The sequence below is a fragment of the Somniosus microcephalus genome, chromosome 11 (genome assembly GCF_052327205.1).
Source record: "Somniosus microcephalus isolate GS21.2 chromosome 11, FLI_Smic_1.0, whole genome shotgun sequence".
Taxonomy (NCBI): domain Eukaryota; kingdom Metazoa; phylum Chordata; class Chondrichthyes; order Squaliformes; family Somniosidae; genus Somniosus; species Somniosus microcephalus.
Genome location: NC_140997.1, coordinates 60,345,339 through 60,371,353, shown reverse-complemented (window position 1 = coordinate 60,371,353; position 26,015 = coordinate 60,345,339). Strand labels below are relative to the sequence as shown.

Here is a 26,015-nt window from a genome sequence, read left to right as displayed (position 1 = left end):
TTTGATTGGAAGTAGAGTGTAGTATGGGACTTTGGAAAATCTGAAAATGATGTATTCACATTGTTCCAGTTTAGAACTTGGCAAAAGGTACCAACTGTAGTCCAACCACCAGTCAGTCCCACCACCACTGCTCCTGCAGCAACCTGACGCAGGCTTTGAAAGGCTGGAATTGTGGCCCTCTGCCCAAAAAGTAGTGGTACCCCCTGCATTACTGTGCCTATTTCAAGATAAGATAAAATATAACTACTTAAACATTGAGTGATTTATTTTGGTACAAGATTGTATCACAGAATATAGAAAAATACAATTTTAAATACAGAATAGGTATTTGCTAAATGAATAGAAATATATCTAGTTATGGCTGAATACAAAGCATAACTGAATTGTGACTGAAACGGTATTATTTTAGTGTACCTTAATTTAAAATATACATCTAATTGAAAAAGGGTTCTATTTAAAACTGGAAGTTTATCATTTTGCATTTAGTCTTTCAGAATTGAGTATTTTTTTGTTGACGATGTAGATGCAAAGAGGGTGTAGAGTTTTTTCTTCGTAATAAGCTTAAATGAAAAGTAGGTAATAAATACAACAATCGTTGTCCATAAATTTTCCCCCGTCCTGATCCCCTTCCCTTTCTTCCTCCTGTTCAGTTTCCAGTCACTAACCACCAACTTCTGAAACACTCAAGACATTTCTCGAAGTAATGAGCACTGCCGGTGGTGACCAGTATACCCAGCACCAAACAGAAATCTGATTTGAAAACTTTGGCTATAAAGCTATTCATGTTTGAACTTGTATATCTACACTTAATTGGCCTTGTGCATTTAATCATCAAGGGTGACTTATGCAGAACTTTCTAACAATGAATGTTGCTATTTGTGCTCATTATGTAGGTTCATATTTACTACCATTTTTCCCCACTTTATTTTCTGTTATGTTTATCCTGATATTGTTTGGCAGGTTCTCTGGAGTCAACAGATAACCTATATGCACTGAAAGCCCAGACCTCTGGAGGAACCCCGCCCCCAACACCTACAGCGAGTAGCACCAAACGCAAGTCACCTGGTATGTTGCCTTTTTTTATTTTTCTCGTTCTTGCTTTTGAAGATATGCAGTGTGACAGCTGTACAGATCAGTCATCTAGATTTTCTTGATATAAAAAAAAATCAAAAGTAAATCACTTTGCTGAAATGTTGAACCCAGGAACTAAAAGTGTTGTCTCTCTGCCTCTGGAGTGAGTTGGAAATTGGGATTCTGCACTGAACTTGAGATAGTGTAAATTGATTTTATACGGTCAAAATTCTGATATTGAATCTAAATACCTAACCCACTATACAATATGAAAAACAGCCCAAAACCATAAATAAAAGTTAGATTTATAAATTTAATGTCATTCCGATTATAGGAGTATTTGTTTTGATTCCAGTGGTAAGTATAGTGTGATATGTAATATTGATGGGTTTGAAAATGAAAGGAAAAATCAGTTTACTTAATGCTGTTGGGATTATGCAATTAAAAAAAAATTAAACGTAGGAGCATCTCTCATCAGTATATGATCATTGTACAATATATTGTCATGCTCCACCCTACAAATACTAAGGCTACTTTATACTTGTGCAAAGGTCTCAATCTCGGTTTATTCCCTGGGGCATTGACAAAATACTTGAATCAACCAAGTTGCTCAAATGCACCTCTTAACAGTTACAATCACTTGTCCACCACCTATTTGGTGAACAGTGTGTGCAAGTCAAAGTGTAACCGGTCCCAGGCTATAGCCGCTCTTGAGACAGCTACGCGGAAGTGTGCAAGAACAGTCAGCTACGACCAGTGGGTTTTTTTTTCCATACCTGTGAGGCAGTGTTTAGCTTCCACTTAGTGGCAATGCAGCGATCATGCACAATAACAGGATATTTTCTTAGGCAAGAATCCATTCTTGCATGTTAATGGCTAAGTGTTGTTGAAACTATTTTCAAACCTAATTAAAGAAGCATATTAAATGTGCTACAAGTTTTTAATGTATATATTACAATGTTTATCTTAATAGGACAGAAACTGTTTAGAAGATCTTCCAGGACTTCTGCCTCGGATATGGTCAGTGAAACTTCTTCAGTGGGACACATGGAAGAAATGGAAAAATCTCAAACCATTACGGAACCAACCAGACTTAAGTTTGAAAATGATGTCCACAAAAGCGCTCAGCTGAATGGTGATTTGGAGCTTCCGGGTCCAACACTGCCTGAAGGAAAACCTGATACAAATAGTATCAACGTACAAGAAGTTCACCAGACCCCTGTACCAACAGAAGCTGAGGATTTAGAGAAAGAAAATCTTAGATAAAGCAAAAAAAACCTTTTAGCAGTAAGACTTTGTACACAGGAAAAGCACATGTCTGATGTTTGGGATAACATGGAACCTTTACTAATGTGAATTGTGCCATGTGATAGTACAGTAAGGATACTACTGTTGTATGCCTTTAATTAGGATTTTGCACATTGCTGTGATATGACTAGGAATTTCAATTGTCGTATCGGTTTCCCACAGCAGATTGTAATTGAAAGTTTGATTTAAAAAGTTGATTGCAAATTGTCTCTAAAATGTTGATCCTAATTGGAATCTGTCATGTGGGCTGAATCTCAAAAGTGCAATTGTTCTGTTTTCTGTAGAGTGCGAAGAAAACTCAAGTTTCCTTCCTTACACTATCAGCCTGACTAACTACATTTGCAGTACAATTAAGTATGCTATCACCCCATGAATATGGGTTAATTTGTAGTTATACTTTTGTTTAAAATTAGTAAACTTTACTATTGCTGTCAATATTTAATTGGGTGGGGATCATTTTATTTTTGTTCATTTTGCACATTGGTGGTTTTGTCCTTTAATAATTAACTGTACCACCCACACTATATGTACATCTCTTAATTTAAAAAAGCTCAAACCCTGCTGCTTGAACATAATTTAAGCTTCAAGCAAAAAAACATAACTTTTAAATTCAGTGTTTGGATTTTTAGTTCAACAAAATCAAATAAAATTTGTTTCAGAAATGTGATTCTGGCTGATTACTAGAAAATATACTTTCAAAATGTAGAGACTTGACATGTATTTGAAACAGCCTTGGAGGAAGTGTATGATGCCAGGATGTGGTATCTTCAAGGTTTTGACTGGACTGAACATGGAGCAAGTAGAACAGGTGTTTATGTAGATGTTAGGGGAGTATTCCATTTTACTGCCTGTCCACCATGCAATTACTACCAACAGAATGCACACATTATCCAAAAGGCTGCATCACACAAGAAAATCGAAATAATTTATTTTAATTCTTATTCATTACATAATCAACAAATATACTGGTACTCTCACCAGGCTTAATGGCGTCAGTATAATAATCATCACTCCAAAAAATTTCCTTAAGCGAACTCCCATCTTCATCAAATGTGAGGCATACATAATATCTCCAATCCAGCATGGGTAACCTCATTCCACAACGACCTGCACAAGAAGCATTCTGTATACGGTGGTCCATAAATTAATGTACTTCCATCCAGTAAACTGGTTACATGATTTTTTGAAGCAACACTTGCATTGGACTGCCTTAAGCTTTTTTAATGCAAAAACAAGCCTCCTGTGATTAGAAGCAGTTAAAGCACTTGGGTGTTAGTGGCACTCTAATCCAAAAAAATTAGGCAGCACAGTCAATCCTCTCCCACAAACCAGCTGTAGTTTTTTTGTAGATCCTGGACCTGCCCTTAGGAAATAATGACGCCTCTGGATCGTCACTTAGAAATCGGAAAATAGATCTCATATGTTTAATAAAATGTGGGGGTTCAACAACTGGAGATGTTGAAAAATTCTGTAGAGATAGAAAGCATACAGCAATAAATATTGTATATATGGCCAAAGATGTGAAATTTCTAATAAAGTATCCAAATTCTGACCTTTAAGTAATTGCCAGTGGGCAACTGGCAAACATTTTTACAGCAAACTTCAAATGTTGTACCTGTAATATCACTTGATCAGTCTGCTGCAACCAGAACTGAGCGGCTGGAAATGGTGTCCACTGGTAAGGTTCAATCTGCAGCTGTTCCACTTTTGCATCATAAATTGACAACATCTTAGAAGACAAAAATGGATGACTTGGAAAAGAAATGTACTTTAGAGAAGTCAGCTCTATTTTTAGCACATCATCTTGGTGACTTACACAGGTCAACTTTAAATTGACTTTTAATTTTTGAGGTGATTTTGGAACTTACAGAACCCCCCATAAAAGTACGAGCAGAGCGGATAACCTCATCTGGACCTCTATCTGGGAAAGTTGCGTGAAAAATCTCTCCGGTTTTCACATTTACACCTGAAAGAAAATTAACCAAACCACAGCGAACTTGCTCTTTAAACAGCAAAAAAAGTTTAATGATTTCAGAAGCAAGAAAGCTAATTAATACCAAACCCAATATTTGCACTGAATGGAAATAAAGAGCAAGCACTGGCTATTTTTTTCCCTTTCCCAACCTAAAGATACCAGGACAAACTACATTACATTACACTTATTGCTACAAGATTAGCTAACTCAGTAAAGATCAAATCTAGCATCCTCTGGCTCTGTGTCACTCAGTACCACACTACAGTGAATTTACTGACTGAGCCATTGGGATAGCCCTTACAATAAAGGCAGTCATAACATTTAACAATTCTATTTTCACCACAATTATCTACTCACACAACTTTGTCAATGATTTTCAAATTTGTTTTCATATTCCACTGGAGGGTCAGAGCTGCAGATTCTTGATCAACGATTTAAAACAGAACGCGATCATTTCAAATATGTTTGTTTTTTAATGCTTCCCATAGCTGTATTGATGTGGCGCTCTCTTAACCAAACAAATTCTTGCTAAAACAAAATGATCACGTCTTTTCTTGTAACACTTGCTCGGCTCATGAGCTTCCAGGCTTCAGGTACTGTCAACCAGGGGTGCAATGGCAACACTACACTTGTCCTATGCTGCTTAATCTAGGAAAGCAAAACAACTATTCCCCCCTCCCCCTCAATCAGTATCTAGTGTTGGTAAGCATCAAGTGAGGACAAGATGAGACTGTGCCCTCTATGGCTAAAAAGCCTGGCAGCACTCAATCTAGACTTGTACAAGAGAATGGTTACTTGGGCAAGGTGTTAGAGGGCTTCTGCTGCCAATGGAATGATCTCACAGCACAAATCAGTTTGATCGGAAGAGGGGTGAAAAAATGAACTTGAGTGCAAGCCCAGAGCTCATGCCCACAATAGAAAACCTAATCTCCATACAGTAAGTTTGAAACACAAAGAAAAGATTTTGTAGTAGATGCTGAGGATACTTCACAACTTAAACTTGGGGAAAAATGAAATTGTGGGACAGGTTGGAGGAAAAAATTGCAACAAATACTCACCTATTCCATATATTACAGGCCAGTGAACACTTTTCTTTACTACATCATTAAGCTCTACAAAAGAACATTCATTTTTTTAAATATATAATTAATATAATGCCATGTCATTTGTTGTACAGATCATACAAGTGAGGCAGAAGTGAGAAATATTAGAAAGAAATAACCTGCATTTATATAGCGCCTTTAATGACCTCAGGACGCCACTAAACACTTTACAACCAATGAATAACTTCTGCAGTGTAGTTACTGTTTTAATGTAGGAAACACAGCCAATTTGCGCACTGCAAGGTCCCACAAACACCAATGTCAGCAATCTGCGATAGAATGAGTATTCTTTGTCTTTGCTCCTGGAAGTGACCCTAGGGCAGAATATTTAGCAAGAAATAGCACATAACAGAAGTGTGGAAAAGGAGGCACTGGGGTAGAAATTGGATAGCCTGCCGCCGCCGGCCAATGTGGCTGAGCAGCGCTCTAGAGGTCCCGCGCCAGCCGTTCATCGACTTTTCAATAGAAATACATTTTTCGCGCATGTGCGGTTAATGGGCCCATGCACCCAAAAAACATTACAGGGAATATTGCTGCCAGCAGGTGCAGGGAATGATCCCTGCATTGGAACAAATATTCCCAAATCTCAATTAAAACTGACACTGGCAGCAGTCCTCAGGAAGGTTAAAATAAAACAAGGTTACTAAAGTTACAAAGCATTGTGAAAACTATGTGCACACATAGCAACATCAGTGGCTTTGGTATTACTGTTGAGCACAACATAAAAGTTCTGTCTTGGTGCCTAGCAAGATAACATTGAAGAGGAACAGGATGGAACTGAAATACTACAGAATTAGAAAACAGGAAATAAAAAGGAGACCAATACATGGGTTTTGCTTAGACTGTCTTGGCTAGGTTCACTGAAACACGAACAGTATTTTGGAGATGGACAGATAAAAAACTAAAAGTAACAATATAAGTGAACTGATTTTAGAGAATTTTTTTTAAAAACTTATTCTGAGATAAGGGTGTCGCTTGCAATTGCGCATTGCTTGTTGCCTTTGAGAAGGTGGTGGTGAGCTGCCTTCTTGAACCACTGCAGTCTGTGGCGAAGGTACTCCCAGAATGAATTTAGGTAGCAAGTTACAGGATTTTGATCCAGGGATGAAGAAGGAACGGTGATATATGTCCAAGTCAGGATGGTGTGTCACTTGAAGGGGAACTTGGAAGTGATGGTATTACCATGCACCTGCTGCCCTTGTCCTTCTAGGCGGTGGAGGCCATGGGTTTAGGAGATGCTGCTGAAGGAGCCTTGGCGAGTTGCTGCAGTGCATCCTGCAGAAAGTACACATTTGAGCCACGGTACGCCGGTGGTGGAGGGAGTGAATGTTTAAGCTGGTGGATGGAGTGCCAATCAAGCGGACTGCTTTGTCCTGGGTGGTGTCGAGCTTCCTGACTGTTGTTGTACCCATCAAGGCAAGTGGAGAGTATTCCATAACACTCCTGACTTGTCCCTTGTGGTGAAGAGGCTTTGGGGAGTTGGGAGATGAGTCACTGGTCACAGAATACCCAGCCTCTGACCTGCTCTAGTAGTCAAGGCATTTATGTGGCTGATCCAGTTGTGTTCCTGGTCAATGGTGACCACCAGAATGTTGATGGTGGGGGATTCAGCGATGGTAATGTCATTGAATGTCATGGGGAGGTGGTTAGACTCTCTCTTGTTGGTGATGGCCATTGCCTGGCATTCATGTGACACAATTGTTACTCGTTACTTATCAGCCCAAGCCTGGATGTTGTCCAGGTTTTGCTGCATGCGGGCATGGACTGCTTTATTATCTGAGGAGTTGCGAATGTTGTACAATTATCTGCCCACATCTTACAGATCATTAGTAAAAGTGAAAAATTCAATTTTTTTCTTTAACAATAGACCTAAAACAAAGTTTAAATTTATAACAGTCATACAATAGAGGACAAGATATTAATCAAAACAAGGAGGAGACAAATAATTTAAAATCAGTCTGAGTAAGGGTTTCATAACATTTTTAAAAATGAATATATTCCACAGTAATCAAATTCCAGTTCATCATTCTTACTGCAAGGAAAAACAGTGAAAAGAGTTACAGTAAATATAAATTGATTTACCTGTTACACAGTATGTTTCCAAATGAATGTTCTCTGACTGACTGTTGAAAGTTTCTGCAAATGAATATAGCAGAAAACTATGATGATTATATACAGAATGCTTAGAGAGTGATGTCTTGGATGCAACTATTATGGTTTGCAGACCTCTAATTTATACCCAACAGAGCTCCGAAGGATGTCTAAAAACAGATCAGACAACCAGGTGACAAATTGCAGTATTAAGTTAGACCGACGCCACATAAGTCAGCTCAGTTCACAATGGAACTCACCATTAATAATGCTAAAGGCGGTTCAATGAGGTAGTACGAGTTACAGTTCACATCAGGGAGCAATTTCTGAACAGGACAGTGATATACGCTTCTAAAAACGTTAGAGATTCTCTGACAAATGAGTAATCAATGTGCTAGTGGTGTCACACAACTCACAGTGGCAATTAAAAGTTTAAAGAAGTTTCCCACTGTCGCAGCAAGTTTCTCTAGTGAATAGCTGAATCGTATAGACCAGAAAGCTGCCTTTAAGCAAAGTGCACAAATTCCAACTTCTTTCAAATAACTTCAGATAATTCACATATATGGCATATAGCATGTTCTGTCACATCTTTTTGCCTGATATCTGGGATACTCATCCAATCAAGAAATATTTCACCATCTCTGAAAATAATTTTCTCCACCCCATTCCCACCCGCACACTCTTTGGACAGCAGCCATACTGATTCCTTCTCAAGCTTCCATCTTCCTTTGGTTCTTTCCATCTACAGATGTTCCTATATGTTTATTTATTTTCCCTTCTCCCTGCCTCTCCGCTTCATTTATTTATTTACAACTGAGCTACTCCATTCTTCCCCCATGGAGTATCAACTCCCCCTGCTCCTGTCCTAAGTGCCAACTTCTCCCGCTCACCCCACTAATTCCAGCCTCTTCTTGCTCATCCTCACTGACGACTAGCTCCCGTTGTTCACCCCCCAACTCCCAGCTCCCCTCTGCTGAGTGCCAGCACCTGTGTAGCATTTTGGAACTTTTACATGTATGGCCTGGAAGGGATTTTGTTTTATGTAATGATATTACTATGAAGTTAGATTCAACTTACAATGGGTTAAGTCTCAGCGATACAATATTTTGGACAACATTCGGGGCCAGTCGACATGAAATCTAGATTACTGCCATAGCCATTTAGAAAACGAATTAAGAAACACTGGGTGGAGGCCTCGGTGATTGTCTCTCTTCAGGAAACTCATTAATGTTTCCAATCAGCCATCAGACTGTTCACTTGTGCGTTTTGCTGCAGCTTCTATGGGAAGTACTGCAGTCAAATATCTAAAATGGTCATATCGCTAAGAAAACATCTTTGGTCATCAACACAGATAATCTCCTTTGTTTCAGTCGATGTTGGTGGAATACACATTATGAGTTCATTAAAATCAGAAAATGTTCTGTCCACAGACTAAGGCAAGAGATAAATTGCTCCTTCTAAATCAGTCAGGGACAGAGACTCCAAAATGGCAGAGTGAACCCATACTGCTTGTAATTTAAATGCAATACCAGTTAGCTTAGGGTCAAGCTAACTTAAAAGTGAATTTTTACCTGGAATGGCAGGCAAGTCTGTTTTATTATTTTCCAAGAAGGAGGAGTGGTAGGAAATTTATGAATTTCACTGTCAAAACTGTATCCAGTTTACTAATTTATTTCATGTAAAGTAAACTAGTTTGTTAAGTTACAAGCATGCTTCATCTCGCTAGATAGAGTATCTTTTAAGAAATATGAACAGGAGTAGGCCATGTGGCCCCTCGAGCCTTAGTTTGCCTTTTGTAACAACAGGAGAACAGACTTGGTGGCACATGCAAGGTCACAGCATCCAGTACAAGCAACAAAGATTCTATGTTATGGACCCTGGGTCATTCTATTGTTTAACTAGATAGTGAGTGGGGAAGATGCACTTCAGATTGTAGGGGATGCCACATTCAGTGCCAACCACTGCACGAGTGTCGGCTGCTGTTGCTGTCTACTGCAGAACATCATCCAAGAAAAAAGAAACCAAAACAACCCCAACTACTAAACAACAATGTGCATTTATATAGTGCCTTCAATGTAGAAAAACGTCTCATGGCACTTCACAGGAGTGTTATCAGACAGAATTTGACACTGAGCCACATAAGGATATATTATGACAAAAGCTTGATCAAAGAGGTAGGCTTTAAGGGGCGTCTTAAAGGATGAGAGGGAGGTCGAGGCAGAGAGGTTTAGGGAGGGAATTCCAGCACTTTGGGCCTAAACAGCTGAAGGCACAGCCACCAATGGAGAGGCGAAGGAAATCAGGGATGCACAAGAGACTAGAATTGGAGGAATGCGGAGTTCTCAGAGGGTTGTAGGGCTAGAGGAGGTTACAGAGATCAGGAGGCACTTTAAAATCACACCATATTCCCTGAGGAAAGCCACAAGAGGAAAAAAGAAACTTGGGAAATGTATTTTCCCCAGAGATAGTGGTCTTATTGCAAAACAGAAAGATAACCACAAATAAAGAAAGCAAAAGAAACAAGATACAAAAAAAGCAGCATTTTTACAATAATTTCAATGATACTTTCATTTCTCTTTCTTGTTTTTCACCACAGACACTACAAGAGATACACTAGTATAATACAGGTAGACTACCCTTTATCCGGACTTCCGAAAACCGAAACCCTCTAAAAACCGAAGGTTTTTTCGTTCAGCGTAAGTTGTGCGTACGAACGAAAAAACCTTCGATTTTTAGAGGGTTCCAGTTTTGGAAGTTCGGATAAAGGGTAAGTCGTGCGCACGACCCCCCGCCGACCCCCCCGCCGGCCCCAACAACCGCCGACCCCCCCGCGGACCCCGCCGGCCCCGACAACCGCCGACCCCGCCAGCCCCGACAACCGCCGACCCCCCCGCGGACCCCGCCGGCCCCGACAACTGCCGACCCCGCCGGCCCCGACAACCGCCGACCCCCCCGCGGACCCCGCCGGCTCCCCCCCCCCCGCGTACCCCGCCGGCCCCGACCCCCGCCGACCGACTTACGCTGAGCGTCAGCGTAAGTCGTGCGCACGACCCCCCGCCGACCCCCCCGCGGACCCCCGCCGACCCACCTTCCGAAATCCGAAATTCTCCTTTATCCGAAACTCGGCTGGTCCCGAGGTTTTCGGATAAAGGATAGTCTACCTGTACATAAATTATGTGAAATTCCAAAATGTCTCAACAGTAAAATATGAGATTTAAACCTACTAAGAAGTTTAATAGTGAGCTTGTGTGACAGCGACCTTTCATCAATGAATCCTCCAACAAGGTGAACCTCATATCTAAAATACAAAATTACACCAAATTAACAAACGTTTTTGGAAGATGATGTTTATCTAGGTTGGAAAATCCTATGGATTAATGGAACATTAATGTTCTTTAAAACACACCATATTCCCTAAGGAAAGCCACAAGGGGAGAAAAGAATCTTGGGAATGTATTTTCTCCGATATAGTGGTATTATAAATAAACAGAACAGTAAAAATGTGGGTGAAACATATGGATATCTGCCAGTCCAGGTGATGTTCGGCCTTAGTCTTTAACTAGGGAAGTTCCAAGCAATCTAGACCCCTTCCAATCTAGACAATATGCTGAGACCTCCCTTTAACCATGTTCCTTTTCTTAAAAGGAGCTGAAATCTGCATAAGCTTCTGCCTCACAGTCCACCAGTGACTGTCTTAACAACTAAGGTACAATGCTGCTCACGCATGTACACTTCTACTAATCGACCCTGTACACCAATGTAGGATATTAGGATTTTTTTCTCTCTCCCACATGGCAGCTGTCTCTCATTCTGCCAGAACATTTCACACCTAATCTAGAGCCGTCTTTTGTCTCCACTAGTCCTATCACCATCTCGTCTCATTTTGAATACCTCTTAATGTCTCTTCACTTCTTTTGTTCTCTCCCAGCCCTGCCTTTCGATCTATTTCATTTCCTTTCCAGTTTTGAAAAAGGGTTAGACCCGAAACGTCGACTCTATTTTATCTCCACGGATGTTGCCTGGCCTGCTGAGATTTTCCAGCATTTTCTGTTGTTATTTAGGATATTAGTGTATGCCTGCCCCTGCCCCCATCGTGGAATTGCAATGTGCAATTCAATCTGATATGTATGTGTGGGAACTACTACTTTATACAGAATTACTCTGTGTTTTCAATAGTTTCAAGCTTAATAAAACAAATGTATAAAACTAGGTTAAAATTCAAATGAATCTTTTATTAGTCTCTTTAATATTTAAAAAATTGTATGATTTGCAAAATTGCTGTTCATCAATCTGACTCCTGGAAATTCTACTTATATTAAAAGAATATTATCCCAGGAGAGAGTCTGGGCAATGTTGTATTCACCACATCATGAAAGGGAATTTACAACAACCCTTAATTTATACTCACACTTGGCCTGGCTGCTGATTGGTAAAATCTTGTTTGGCTCAGAGCAATGCTGCTCTTTTGGCCAAGTTATTTAGGTTGCCCTACACTGTCACATTGGGGAGAGTGCATTACTATGTTTAGCAGCATTGCAATTACATTTAAAAAAAGAACATGTTTATAATGTTGCTGTAAATAATGGACACAGTAATTCTTCCTCCTGTATGAAGAGATTGAGTGCATCAATCAAGTCTCCACCCACTCATTATTAATAAAGCTTGTATTGTTTTATTTAGTATAACTCTCTTAACCAATACTAAGATTAAGAGTTTTACCAAGAGAGGGTAATTGAGAATGCTTGGATGAGGAAGTAAGTAATCTGACTTGATTCCAATCAAAAATATCAATCCAGAAGATTATAACTTCTGGACAATCCCACGTACGTGTCCTAATGTTCCTGTCTCTCATCACACCCTCAGTGGTTAAGATTACACCTCACACCCACCTCATGCAATTCAATAGGTGCAGGCTGGGTTCTATTGATTATTTCAGTTTGGATTATTTGAAGCCCTGTGTTATAGGTGCTCATCTACATCCAAATTTCTTAACCCACATCCCAAACTGGAATTTTCCACTTTTCCAACATGACTGCTCTTACTCCTAGACCATAATATACCAGCAGGTAGATTAAAAATTGAAAATTGTAACAACCAGTGCAAAGCTGATCACAATTATACAAAGCTCCCATTTCATAGCAGTCTATAGATCACCATTATTTATTGTTTAACGATCCATCTACAAGATGCACTGCAGCAACTTGCCAAGGCTTCTTCAGCAGCACCTCCCAAACCCGTGGCCTCTACCACCTAGAAGGACAAGGGCAGCAGGTACATGGGAACACCACCACCTAAAAGTTTCCCTCCAAGTCACACACCATCCAGACTTGGAAACATATTGCCATTCTTTCATCGTCGCTGGATCAAAATCCTGGAACTCCCTACCTAACAGCACTACCCTCCCTAACAGCACTATGGGAGTACCTTCACCACAGGGACAGCAGCGGTTCGAGAGTGCGGTTCACCACCACCTTCCCAAGGGCATTCAGGGATGGGCAATAAATATGCTGGCCTTGCCAGCGACACCCATATCCCAGGAACGAATTTAAAAAAAAATCCAGCTACCAGATTGGTTACTCCAGGTGTGCCCTTATATTAGTTTTTCATTGAGATCTTACCTTCCAAGATCACATCCTACTGACAAGGACTTCACAGCATTTAACATCATGGACACCGCCATTTCTGTAGCTGACCCATCATAGTGTCCCAAACTTGTAGCCCCACTCCCTAAAAATGAATCCAGATAATGTGTATAAGGCAAAGAACAGAATTTACAGTTTTAACTATCAGATATATGGGGTGAATGTAATAAAATTACCCAGATACGTAAATATACCTCAAGTAGAATTCTGAACTTAACAAAACAGAAGACTGAGAGGGAGGGGAAAAAATTCAACCAGGATTCCCATTCCCGAGAGCTATCCAGGAGGTGGGGGGTGAGTGTGTGTGTTGTAGCCAGAGAATTACCTGCAATGGCTTCTCTTCCCACTCCTGCACTGTTACCTCTGGTCAGGGAGTCCAGAACCAGGGGTCACAGTCTAAGGATAAGGGGTAAGCCATTTAGGACAGAAAGGAGGAGGAATTTCTTCACCCAGAGAGTGGTGAACCTGTGGAATTCTCTAACACAGAAGGCAGTTGAGGCCAATACATTAAATATATTCAAGAAGGAGTTGGATATATTTCTTAAGGCTAAAGGGATATAGAGAGAAGGCAGGAACAGGGTACTGAATTTGGATGATCAGCCATGATCGCATTGAATGCCGGAGCAGGCTCGAGGGGCCGAATGGCCTACTCCTGCTCCTATCTTCTATGTTTCTATGTGTCCCCTAAGGATCTATCCTTAGTTCCCTCCTATTTCTCATCTACATGCTGTCCCTTGGCGACATCATCCGAAAACACAGCGTCAGTTTCCACATGTACACTGACGACACCCAGCTCTACCTCACCGCCACCTCTCTCGACCCCTTCCATTGTCTCTAAATTGTCTGACTGCTTGTCATACTGGATGAGCAGAAATTTCCTCCAACTAAATATTGGGAAGACCGAAGCCATTGTCCCCGCCACAAACTCCATCCCTCTCCCTGGCAACTGTCTGAGGCTGAACCAGACTGTTAGCAACCTTGGCGTCATATTTGCCCGAGATGAGCTTCCGACCACATATCCGCGCCATCACTAAGACCGCCTATTTCCACCTCCGTAACATCGCCCGACTCTGCCTTTGCCTCAGCTCATCTGCTGCTGAAATCCTCATCTATACCTTTGTTACCTCTAGACTTGACTATTCCAACGCACTCCTGACCGGCCTCCCACATTCTACCCTCTGTAAACTTGAGGTCATCAAAAACTCTGCTGCCTGTGTCCTAACTCACACCAAGTCCTGTTCATCCATCACCCCTGTGCTCGCTGACTTAAATTGTCTCCTGATTAAGCAACGCCTCGATTTTAAAATTCTCATCCTTGCTTTCAAATCCCTCCATGGTCTCACCCCTCCCTATCTCTGTAATCTCCTCCAGCCCCAGAACCCTCCGTGATATCTGCGCTCCTCCAATTCTGGCCAGTTGACCATCCCAGATTTTAATCGCTTCACCATTGGTGGCCATGCCTTCAGCTGCCCGGGCCACAAGCTCTGGAATTCACTCCCCAAAGCTCTTTCCTTCTTTAAGATGCACGTTAAAACCTACCGCTTTCCACCCTAATATCACCTTATGTGGCTTGGTGTCAAATTTTGTTTTATATCGCTCCTGTGAAGCACCTTGGGATGTTTTACTTCGTTAAAGGCGCTATATAAATACAAGTTGGTGTGTGGGCGTGTGAGTGTATGTAGAGACGTTGAGCAAGGACAACATCAGAGTCAACTGGGATACCACCCGTAGTTGAACAACCTGTTCAGATTTTTCTTTATCCAGAGAGTGGTTAGAATGTGGAACTTGCTACCACAGGGAGTGGTTGAGGCGAACAGCATAGATGCATTTAAGGGGAAGCGAGATAAACACGCGAGGGAGAAAGGAATAGAAAGATATGCAAATAGGGTTAGATGAAGTAGGGTGGGAGGAGGTTTGTGTGGAGCATAAGGACGGACCAGTTGGGTTGAATGACCTGTTTCTGTGTTGTACATTCTATGTAATTCTACGTAGATTCACTGTCGAGTCTCATACGCAAGGAACGGCCATGGGGCAAAGCAGGGGAGAGCAACTAGTGTCTGTGCAGTTGTAGCACAGCAAAGAGTCTTCAGGAGGAGAAAGTGGGGGAAACACAGATTAAGTAGATTTCATACAATTTCATCATGAAAGTGGCTGTATTTTCTATGCCTGCACAATTTGAAAGACCATCTAAAAGTTACAGTAGTAGCTATTACACTAGAGCGCGCGCTCATCTAGATCCTGTCTGCAGAGGACAGCATGGATGTGGGATTGGAAGATGGAGGGAAAATGAAAGAGTAAATAAAAATGACTAAAGGAGTTATCCAATTTTTTTATGAAACCAACCTTTTTGCTTCACTTAATTTTAAAAAATCTCAGGCAAATCACACAATTATCAGTTTACATACAATTAGCCAAACAGTCCAATGCTGTACCAGAGTTCTGTGTGTTTTGTGATGCAGCACTCCACCACCTACAAGGCACAAGTAAGGAGTGTGATGGAATACTCTCCACTTACCTGGATGAGTGCAGCTTCAACAACACTCAAGAAGCTCAACACCATCCAGGACAAAGCAGCCCACTTGATCTGCACTCCATCCACAGCTTAAACATCCGATCCTTCACCGTTGTACCGTGCTGCAGTGTGTACTATTTATAGGATGCAATGCAGCAAGTAGCCAAGGCTTCTTTGGCAACACCTTCTAAACCTTTGGCCTCCACCACCTCCAAATTCTCCTCCAAGTCTTGGACATATATTGTCGTTCATTCATCATCACTGGATCAAAATCCTGCAACTCCCTACCTAGCAGCATTGTGGGAGCACCTTCAACACACGGACTGCAGCGGTCCAAGAAGGCCAACCACCCTTTCCTCAAGGGCAATTAGGGATGGGCACTAAATGCTGACCTTGCCAGCAACACCCATAACATGAGAATGATTTTTTTAAATCTAATTATTTGTCAAATTTAATCCCCAAATATATTACTTGCCCTGCTGATTAATGTTCAGTTTTAAAACTGCAGAATTTCAGAGGTTGGAAAGAATGTGACCATTTTGGGTAGTTACTAATTGAGACACCTATCCACACTGTTTTACACAATGAATCTTCTCACTATCAGAAACATATAAGTTTGTAGCTCATTTGCACCACTGTACAACACCCCTCATTACCTGTGTGTCGCAGAACTACCAGATGGCAAGTAGTTGCATCTTCTGTTCCAAGTATAGACACAGAACCTGTGGTTAAAAAGACATACAGAAAACATGAGTCAACATCTCTGCATTTTACAACAAATAAGTTTTCATCACCTCTGAATTCCCAACTCTGCTCCAAGGGCTCAATGTAAATTTTACTTTCCTTTGAATTGGAAGTAAATTGCCCAGGTTCCATCCTGGCCACAGAGTGTCACCAGGTTACGCTTCTCCCAATTCTTGTGTCACAACTCTGTATAAATAAAAGACACTAGACCTGTGTAGTAACAGAGCTGCTGGGAGAGAATCAGGATACCTGCAGCCCACAGCCAAATTAAAGTTCTTGGCTTGGCCTGCTTCACAGTAGACTGCTTGGCATAGTACACAGTGCTATTGTGCACTCATAAGTAGCTGAGTCTATTTTTTGCCATTTAAAAATTCAGAATTTGGTGACACGGTGGGTTAGAATTCAGTCCGTTCAGCATTGACCTTGAATCCAGTGGAACAAAAGTCTCACCTACTTGGCAAAAGTCCACAAAAATTGGTGGCTGGTACCCTTATCCCTAGAAAAACCTTTACTCTCTCCCATCATGGCAGTTCTCCCTGGTAGGGCCCCTATTTTCGCTCCCTCAAGTCCAAGAGGCGAAGACTTGAGCGGATCTGCCACACAACAGGACTAGCCATCCATTACCAGATCTGGCTGGACCACATCAAGTGCTCCTCTGCCAAACTCACCCATTTCAACAGAATCATCCTGGAGAGCAAAGATAACCACGTCTTCTTTTTTTCACAACCAACTGTCTCATTAAAACCTTCTCCCCTGCCCTCTCCACCTTCACCTCCAACAATAAGTGCGGGGAGCTCATGGACTTCTTTGTCACGAAGATTGAGATCAACCATTCAGCTGCCTCTGCTGCTTGCCCTCTTCCTCTTATCCATCAAGTCAAATCTTCCACAGGCTACCAATTGCACTAGCCCCGAATCCATGTCTTTCTCTAGTTTTTCTCCAATCTCCTATCATAAGAACACAAGAAATAGGAGTAGTGTGCCATACGGCCCCTTAAGCCTGCTCCGCCATTCAAAAAGATCATAGCTGATCTTCTACTACAACTCCACTTTCCCGCCTTATCCCATATCTCTTGATTGTTTGTCTTAGTGTCCAAAAATCTATCAGCCTTGAATATACTCAACAACTGAGCATTCAGAGCCCTCTGGGGTAGACAATTCTAGAGATTCACTGAATTGGAGGACCTACCAATGAATAAGTAGCATCTTTTCAAAGAAGATAAAGAAATCAATCTAACCTCTAACTGACCTCTCAGGATGTGCCTATCACAACAATCAGACCTTGTGATGGGACAGGATGTCAAACAGCTCCACCTTAGCAGAATACTGCATAACTTTCTAGTCATTATGAAACAGTTCCTCTAATTAATCAATACCATGTGACGCTACTAGTAAAAAAAAACAGAAGTTCAACGGATGAGCCAGTTACAAATTCAGATCTGACATTGACATCTATTCAGGTTCAGTGGAGTCAGTCACTCCCTGAAGCAGTCTGTTGCCTGCTTTTTTTTTTTACAGAAATTGACTCCCACTGCCCTATGGTACAGAAGTAGAGGAATGGATTCAAAGACAACATGGCTATTGCAGGTTTTGGATCAATAAACTAGGAAAAGTATGACGCACTTGCATTTATATAGTACCTGGTCTTGTCCCCGGGATGTCCCAAAGCACTTTACAATCTATCAATTTGTTTTAAAGTGCAGTCACTGTGCAGGTAAATGTAACAGCCAATCTGTGCTCAGCAAGGTGTTTCCTAAATTACAACAGTGACTACACGACCAAAAGTACTTCATTGGCTGTAAAGTGCTTTGAGACATCCTGAGGTCGTGAAAAGCGCTCTATAAACGCAAATTCGTTCTTTAAAAAGGTTACATTCGTTCTCGTTAGGAAAAGTGATCCACACTGTCTGTGTGGAGTTTGCACATTCTCCCTGTGTCTGCGTGGGTTTCCTCCGGGTGCTCCGGTTTCCTCCCACAGTCCAAAGATGTGCAGGTTAGGTTGATTTGGCTATGATAAATTGACCCTTCGTGTTAGGGGATTAAGTACGTGGGGTTACAGGGATAGGGTGGGATATGTGTCGGTGCAGGCTCGATGGGCCGAAATGGCCTCTATCTGCACTGTAGATTCTGTGATTCTGTGATTGATTCTGTGATAAGGTGGATGTAGAGAGAATAAAATCAGCAATGCGTATGACTACAAGCCAAAGAAGTCACAAGCAAAACTTCATTTAAGGAACAACTTTTTTTTAATGTTTGTAGATAGACATCCACCTCGTGCACTAAACTGACTCAATTATAGACTTTGGAAGGCAACTGGATCAACTCTATATTGTGCAGCGCAGCCAATGGAGAGAGACTGGTTTGGGATAGGAAAAAAATAATGAAATCAATTAGATCAGGTCCTTGAAGTGAAGCTGGGAGATGGGGCAACCTAGATGTCCGAACGGCCTTTTTTCATTCCTGTGGCTTTATCTTTGAAAATGTGAAATATAATGATGCTTACCAGCCTGAGGAGTTGTTGCTGCAAATTCTCTTTGCTGAATATATAGAAGACCTTTAGGGTCTATCTTGCCCGCTGGCTTGGATTTCAGAGCTTTTGCACCTTCCTGCATGAAATAACAGAATTAGGGTTTACTAATATGGATAATATATTTTACCTTCAGGTGAGGCAATGTGCATCCACTTCTGGTTACTCTGTCAAGAAGTTCACCTCACATGAAAAAAACAATCACAGAATAAGGAAGTTCTATGGTTTGGGTGTTCATGTTAGTATTTCCTGTTAGAATAATTAGCAATTATATCTTGCACTATCCTCCAAATTTGTTTTCCAAGTCATTACCAGAGAGGTTAACAAATTCAGCAAAGCTCCATCTTGGGTTATAAGGAGAATTTGACCCTTTCTACAGTATTTAGATTGATGACACTATTGAGCAGAGCTTACTTAAGTCTGTGCTTGTGCAGTGACAGACTCATACTAGGAATGATTGCTGTTTGATACTCATCATTGAACTAGTTATTCCAGATGTCTGAAATCTACCCACAATGCAAATTGAGTACACAAGTCAAAAATTTCACTTACATAAGTCTCCTAATTGTTCAGTAGGTAAACACACCACAAGGTGTGGAATGAGCTATACAGCCCAGACCTTTCCCAGATTTAATACCCACTCTATCCTGAGTGGCTGATTTCAACCCAGGTCAGCAATGGCGCACTATAATTGGCCCCTGGCTAGGAAGGAGAAAAAAGTCCGGATTCTCACTCTTCATCAAGATCTGAAATGGTTACATGCCTGTGATCATTTTGGCACAAAGTAATGCAGAATGCTGAAAACAGTAAATTGTTTGGCAAGACTGTATACATAGAATCACGGACCAGGTTGAAAATCTTCCTGATCACCATCAGAATGTTTATACAGCAGTATCTGAATTATAATTCAGAAAATAATAGAATATTCAGCCTCTGTTATACTCGAATACCCAACTCACTGAACTTATACTGACTCCACAATGATTTATATACATAGAGGTTACAACATGGAAACAGGGCATTAAGCCAAACCATTCCTTAGATCTAATGGATCTTCAGCAGAACTGTTCTATTTTAAAATACATTGAAATAAATAAGTTCCAACACAGAAACAGGCATTCAGCCCAACCAATCCATGTCAGAGTTTACCCTCCGTGCAAGAAAGTAGTTCTAATCACATTTAGCCATCTTGTTCCTGTAGCTCATCAACTCCTCATCCACCTATCCAATCTCATCTTAAATGCTGACATCGTTTCTTCCTTAATCACCGTCCTTGTAAGTGAATTCCACATCCTCACAACTCTGTGTAAAGAAGTTTCTCCTGCCCTCTGTTCTAAATCTAATGTAATCTTGTATCTGTGACCACTTGTTCTTCACCCAGCTACTGGAAACAATACTTCCATCTACTCTGTCCCATCTTTTCATAATTTTACACATTTCTATCATATAAGAAACACTTTTCCCAAGTCATTCTTTGAATTTGTATTTTCTCATATCAGGCAGCATTCTAGTCAATCTGTGTTGTACCCTTGCTAAAGCCTCAATATCCTTCCTATTACACAGTTACGAAGAATCATGTGTGTAGAAATTAAGATAATTTCTTTACAAATAAAGTTAAGCCATTGATTGCTCAAATATTCTGATCCACTCTCTGTTCAATTACCTAGAGCATGTTTACTTCCAATTCCTTCTCGATGGGCTTTCAGACTCCTCCTGCATAACTCTAGATACAAAAGGCATCAAGGGGTATCGGGAGAGAGCGGGAATATGGTATTGAGATAGAGGATCAGCCATGATCATACTGAATGGCCTACTCCTGCTCCTATTTTTCTATGTTCTATGTTTCTAAATGCAGATTTGACAAATCTGTTACTTTCAGCGAGACTTGCTCTATGTTTGTTACAGAGCAGAGATGTAACCAGTTTTTGTGACCCAATATAAAAAAAATCAGTTCTAACTTACTTCAGATTTGCAAACCCTCAGAGCTGTCGACATTAGAGAAATATCAGAAGTAATGTGAAGAGTAAAAATATAGATTGCAAATGCATTTAAACATGAGGAGCTGTGTTTTGACAGACATCCCTCAGAGGTCACTTTAATATCAAAATCAATCATTCTCACTCCAATAAGCAACACTTGCAAAATGGACCATGATAAATGAATGAAAAAGACTTATTCATCCTGCAAAACCTAGTCTCCCCATCACAACAACTTGTATTTATATAGCCTCTTCAACATAATAAAACGTCCCAAGGTGCTTCACAGGAGCATTATGAAACAAAATTTGACACTGAGCCACATAAGGAGATATTAGGGCAAATGACCAAAAGCTTGGTCAAAGAGGTCAATTTTAAGGAGCGTCTTAAAGGAGGAAAGAGAGGTAGAGAGGCGGAGAGGTTTAGGAAGCTAATTCCAGAGCTTAGGGCCTTGGTAGCCGAAGACACAGCCACCAATGTTGGAGCGATTGAAATCAGGGATGCTCAAGAGGCCAGAATTTGAGGAGCGCAGATATCTCGGTTGGCGGGGGGGGGGGAAAGAGGTTGTCGGGCTGGGGAGATTACAGAGATAGGGAGGGGCAAAGCCATGGTGGAATTTGAAAACAAGGATGAGAATTTTAAAATCGAGGCATTGCTTAACCAGGAGCCAATGCAAAGCGAGCACAGGGGTGAACAGGACTTGGTGCAAGTTAGGACACAGGCAGCAGAGTTTTGGATGACCTCAAGTATACGTAGGGTAGAATGTGGGAGGCTGGCCAGGAATGCGTTGGAATAGTTAAGTCTAGAGGTTCTTCACCCAACTACTGGAAACAGTATTTTTCAAAGGCATGGACGAGGGTTTCAGCAGCAGATGCAGTGAGGCAGGGACGGAGTCGAGCGATGTTCCGGAGGTGGAAATAGGCAGTCTTAGTGATGGCGTGGATATGTGGTTGGAAGCTCATCTCATCATTACAGCATCACAACAGTCTCTTAAATGGCTCCAAGGATTTTGCCTTCACTAACTTACGCAGAACTCCAATCTAAGTGTTGAATACTCTTTGCAGAGGTTCCTGAGATTAGGCATTTGCCTCTCACCAGTTTAAACCTATGCCACCTACTGGTGTGACTTAACTTGAAGTAGTGCTCTAGATATAGCATTTCTATACTTTTTCATATCTTATATACCTTTGCAGTCATTTCCTTTCAAGGATCAAGAGCTTATGTTTCTCTAGCGTTTGCTTATAGCTCAGATCTCTGACATTAGGGATCAGCAACATGGCTCTTCTCCATGCTAGCTCCAGGGCTTTAAAGCTTGCTTTCTGACCTGATGTGAAAAACAAGGATATGGTCTGCTCAGAGCACTATACAGCTCCCACATACAGCAAGAATAACTGCTAAAACTGTAAAAACAATGATTCGTCACAGTAAGACCAATGTGGCAACTAAACAAAGAACCGCTGAAACTATAAGACTAAGGTACTGTCGGAACATGCTGATGGGCCTTAATCTCAAGGACAGACACATGAGCAGAGTCTCATGGAGAAAAACTCATAAAAGTAGCAAATAGCATTTTCTTTATTTGGTAATAACTGAAGCTACCACTAAAGGTATAAAAAGGTTGACAAATTTGGAAATAGCGAGAGACCACAAGAAACATTTAAAGTAGTCATCAACGAGGAATTAACCCCTCAATCTCCCAGCAGTATTTGATCACCCTTGTGTCTGAGTTGTACTCCCAGATAAGGTCGCGTGGCATCTTTATCTGAAAAACCTGTGTGTCTTAATGTCAACAAGATGAATTATAAAGTCTTGGTTGATTCTTACCTTTCAAGCATACTAAAGGAAAAAAGAGATAAACCCTACAATACTGTGCTGATTTAGCAATATAATTCAGTACTTTAGTTACTTTGATTACTATTCCACAGGGATTTGACATAATAAGCACCCAGTTTACTACCACTCCCAAATGACTTCACTCTGAGGTAGTTCAACACTATTCGTAAGAGAGTATCACCCATTTTTTTCACCCAACATGCAGCATCTTACTGAAGGATTTTGGACTTTTTTTTGATATGGACATTTTGGTGCCTGCTCTCAAGAAAGTCTAAGTAAGGTCTTTGGAGCAGAAATTGTTGTCGCGAGCTGCTGTCCCAGGAACAAAATATAAAAACACAGGCTTACAATGATTTTTAGATCAAAAGAAGCAGTCAAAGAAATCACTGATTAAAAAATTAACCCCTTTATCTCCCGAAAGAGGAACTGATCGCTCCGAGTTTCAAGTTGCACTCCCCAGAATAAGGTTGTATGGCATCTTGTGTCTTAATGTCATTAAAATTCTTCAGAATTAGTAAAATAACTAGTGCCTTGCTTGATCCTTCATACCCTAAAGAGAAAAACCCTACATTACATTTATTCACAATTAATTTCTTCTGCCAGTGGTCCACCCACTCAGCCAATGAAGTACTTTTGAAGTGTAGTCATTGTTGTAATGTAGGAAACGCAGCAGCCAATTTGCGCACACAAGGTCCCACAAACAGCAATGTGATAATGACCAGATCATCTGTTTTTGTTACGTTGGTTGAGGGTTAAATATTGGCCAGGACACCAGGGATACACCCTTGCACTTCTTCAAAATAGTGCCATGGGATCTTTTATGTCCACCTGAGAGAGCAGACGGGGCTTCAGTTTAACGCCTCTTCCGAAAGACAGCACCTCCAACAGTGCAGCATTTCCTCAGTGCGGCACTGGAATATCAGCCTAGATTTTTGTGCTCAAGTCTCTGAAGTGGGACTTGAACCCACAACCTTCTGACTCAGAGGCGAGGGTGCTACCAACTGAGCCACAGCTGACACTATGGATCACTTTGGATTATAAATGATAAAATATTGGGGATGTGGAGGAAAGAAATTGCATTGATATAGTACGATAGCAAAATGGTCCATCTCTGACTCTTCCCTTCCTCGACTTCTCCGTCTCCATCTCTGGGGATAGGTTATCGACCAATATTCACTACAAGCCCACTGACTCCCACAGCTACCTGGACTACACTTCCTCCCACCCCGCTTCCTGTAAGGACTCTATTCCATTCTCCCAGTTTCTCCATCTCCGCCGTATCTGCTCCGACGATGCCACCTTCCACACCAGTGCTTCAGACGTGTCTTCCTTTTTCCGCAACCGAGGATTCCCCTCTACCGTGGGTGACACTGCCCTCGACCGTGTCAGTTCTATCTCCCGCACTTCTGCCCTCACCCCTGCCCCTCCCTCCCGGAACCACGATAGGGTTCCCCTTGTCCTCACCTTTCACCCCACCAGCCTCCACATTCAACGGATCATCCTCCGGCATTTCCGCTACCTCCAAAGTGATCCCACCACCAAACGTATCTTCCCCTCCCCTTTCAGCATTCCGTAGGGACCGCTCCCTCCGAGACACCCTAGTCCACTCCTCTATCACCCCAAACAGCCCTTCCCCTTCGTCTGGCACCTTCCCGTGCAAGCGGAGATGTAACACCTGCCCCTGTACCTCCCCCCTTCCCACTGTCCAGGGCCCCAAACACCCCTTCCAGGTGAAACAGCGATTTACTTGTACTTCTCGCAATCTAGTATACTGTATTCGCTGCTCACGATGCGGTCTCCTCTACATTGGGGAGACCAAACGCAGATTGGGTGACCGCTTTGCGGAACACCTCCGTTCAGTCCGTAAGGGTGACCCCGAGCTTCCGGTCGCCTGTCATTTTAATTCACCGCTCCATTCCCACTCGGACCTCACCGTCCTTGGCCTCTTGTATTGTTCCACGGAAACTCAACGTAAACTCGAGGAACAGCACCTCACCTTCCGATTAGGCACTCTGCAGCCTTCTGGACTCAATATCGAGTTCAACAATTTCAGATCATAACCTCGGCCCCTATTACACATTTTTTCTTGTAATTTTTCCACTCCTTTCCCCCCCCCCCCCCCTTTTCCTTTTGTTTCTCTCTCACACCTGGCAGCTATCTCTTGCCCTGCCAGTACACTTTACACCTAATCTCAGCCTATTACCATCTCGTCTAGCTCTTTCACTTCTTTTGTCCGATCGCAGCCCTGCCTTCGATCTATTTTCTTTTCTTTCCAGTTTTGAAGAAGGGTTCGACCCGAAACGTCAACTCAAATTTCTCTCCACGGATGTTGCCTGACCTGCTGAGTTTTTCCAGCATTTTCTGTTGTGATTTTGCATTGATATAGCGCTTGTCACGACCTCAGGACAGCCCAAAGCACTTTGCAGACAATTAAGTACTTTTTGAAATGTAGTCACTGTTGTAAAAGGGAGAGAAATGTCGCAGTCAATTTGCGCACAGCAAGATCCCACAAACAGCAATGAGATAAATGTCCAGATAATTTTTTTTTGGTGATGTTGGTTGTGGAATAAATATTGGTAATGTGACTAAACCTCCAGGAATACATCCAACCACAGTTGTTAAAGCTAGCCACCAACTGACAGTCTCTGCCTTTAGCCACTGGCTCTCGTCCTTTACCTATTTACCCATTTACCGTTGACGCAGCCCAGCACCAGACCCAGGCTGAACACGCTCCTCAATTATAACGTCCCAAACCTCCTCACCTTTAGCTGCGGATAACGTGCGATGAATTCTCCGGTGGACGAAGGCAGGTGTATTGGATGGTTATCAATGAGAAGCGGCATGGTATCCACAGCCGCAGCCCTTTCCACTGCTACCGGTCCTCCGACTCACCAGCAACGTCACACGCGCCGTAGCGCTCTCTGGGAATTGTAGTCACCTGACGCGTGGAATGCCGCCATTATCGGGGAGGCGGCAGCATTCGAAACTACAGCTCCCAGAATGCACCGCAGCCCGGCCCCAATTGCATTGCGCTGGGGAACAGAATTCGGCAACGGGTGGGTAGACAGACCCTTCAGCAATTAGTTTTTTACGGTTAGTCTGAGCCCGAGAGTTACATCCTGTGGCAATACGCAGATCTCTCTAGTGTAGGAAGTTCTTTTGACTTGAGTATTCCAACACTCCTGGCTGACCTCCCACTTTCTACCCTGGGTAAACTTGAGGTCATCCAAAACTC

At 41.9% G+C, this 26,015-nt stretch overlaps 2 protein-coding genes across 6 annotated transcripts in view; one reads left to right on the top strand and one right to left on the bottom strand.

Annotated features, from left to right (window-relative positions):
- The window catches only part of pdxdc1 (pyridoxal-dependent decarboxylase domain containing 1), a 67,980-nt gene extending 64,934 nt beyond the window's left edge, over positions 1-3,046 (top strand). For all 4 annotated transcript variants that reach the window (XM_086000785.1, XM_086000783.1, XM_086000784.1 and 1 more), the window contains 2 exons: positions 961-1,065; positions 2,045-3,046. In XM_086000785.1, the coding sequence (XP_085856911.1) occupies positions 961-1,065; positions 2,045-2,337 (398 nt within the window). In that variant the 3' untranslated portion in view covers positions 2,338-3,046. The remainder of the gene's footprint in view (positions 1-960; positions 1,066-2,044) is intronic.
- A 246-nt stretch (positions 3,047-3,292) lies between these two features.
- Positions 3,293-25,694, bottom strand: ntan1 (N-terminal asparagine amidase). 2 transcript variants are annotated; one of them, XM_086000786.1, is made up of 11 exons: positions 25,543-25,694; positions 18,948-19,050; positions 16,359-16,424; positions 13,167-13,275; positions 10,773-10,846; positions 7,540-7,593; positions 5,413-5,466; positions 4,248-4,345; positions 3,995-4,108; positions 3,709-3,847; positions 3,293-3,486 (listed from the first exon to the last, which is right to left on the bottom strand). In XM_086000786.1, the coding sequence occupies exons 1-11, from the start codon at positions 25,621-25,623 to the stop codon at positions 3,311-3,313; spliced, it is 1,068 nt and encodes a 355-aa protein (XP_085856912.1). In that variant the 5' UTR covers positions 25,624-25,694; the 3' UTR covers positions 3,293-3,310. The 2 variants fall into 2 exon arrangements, with proteins under 2 accessions (XP_085856912.1, XP_085856913.1); XM_086000787.1 differs by having other exon boundaries at positions 3,293-3,847; positions 25,543-25,693.
- Between the last annotated feature and the right edge of the window lie 321 nt (positions 25,695-26,015).

What these genes read in the sequence shown, in the direction of transcription:
- ntan1 (XM_086000786.1), bottom strand. Translation starts at nt 25,623, where the DNA reads ATGCCGCTTCTCATTGATAACCATCCAATACACCTGCCTTCGTCCACC. An exon ending in GGAAACATACTGTGTAACAG is followed by an intron (nt 5,467 to 7,539) that starts GTAAATCAATTT and finishes GTTCTTTTGTAG; the next exon opens with AGCTTAATGATGTAGTAAAG. An exon ending in CTACAAAAAAACTACAGCTG is followed by an intron (nt 3,487 to 3,708) that starts GTTTGTGGGAGA and finishes CTTCTTGTGCAG; the next exon opens with GTCGTTGTGGAATGAGGTTA.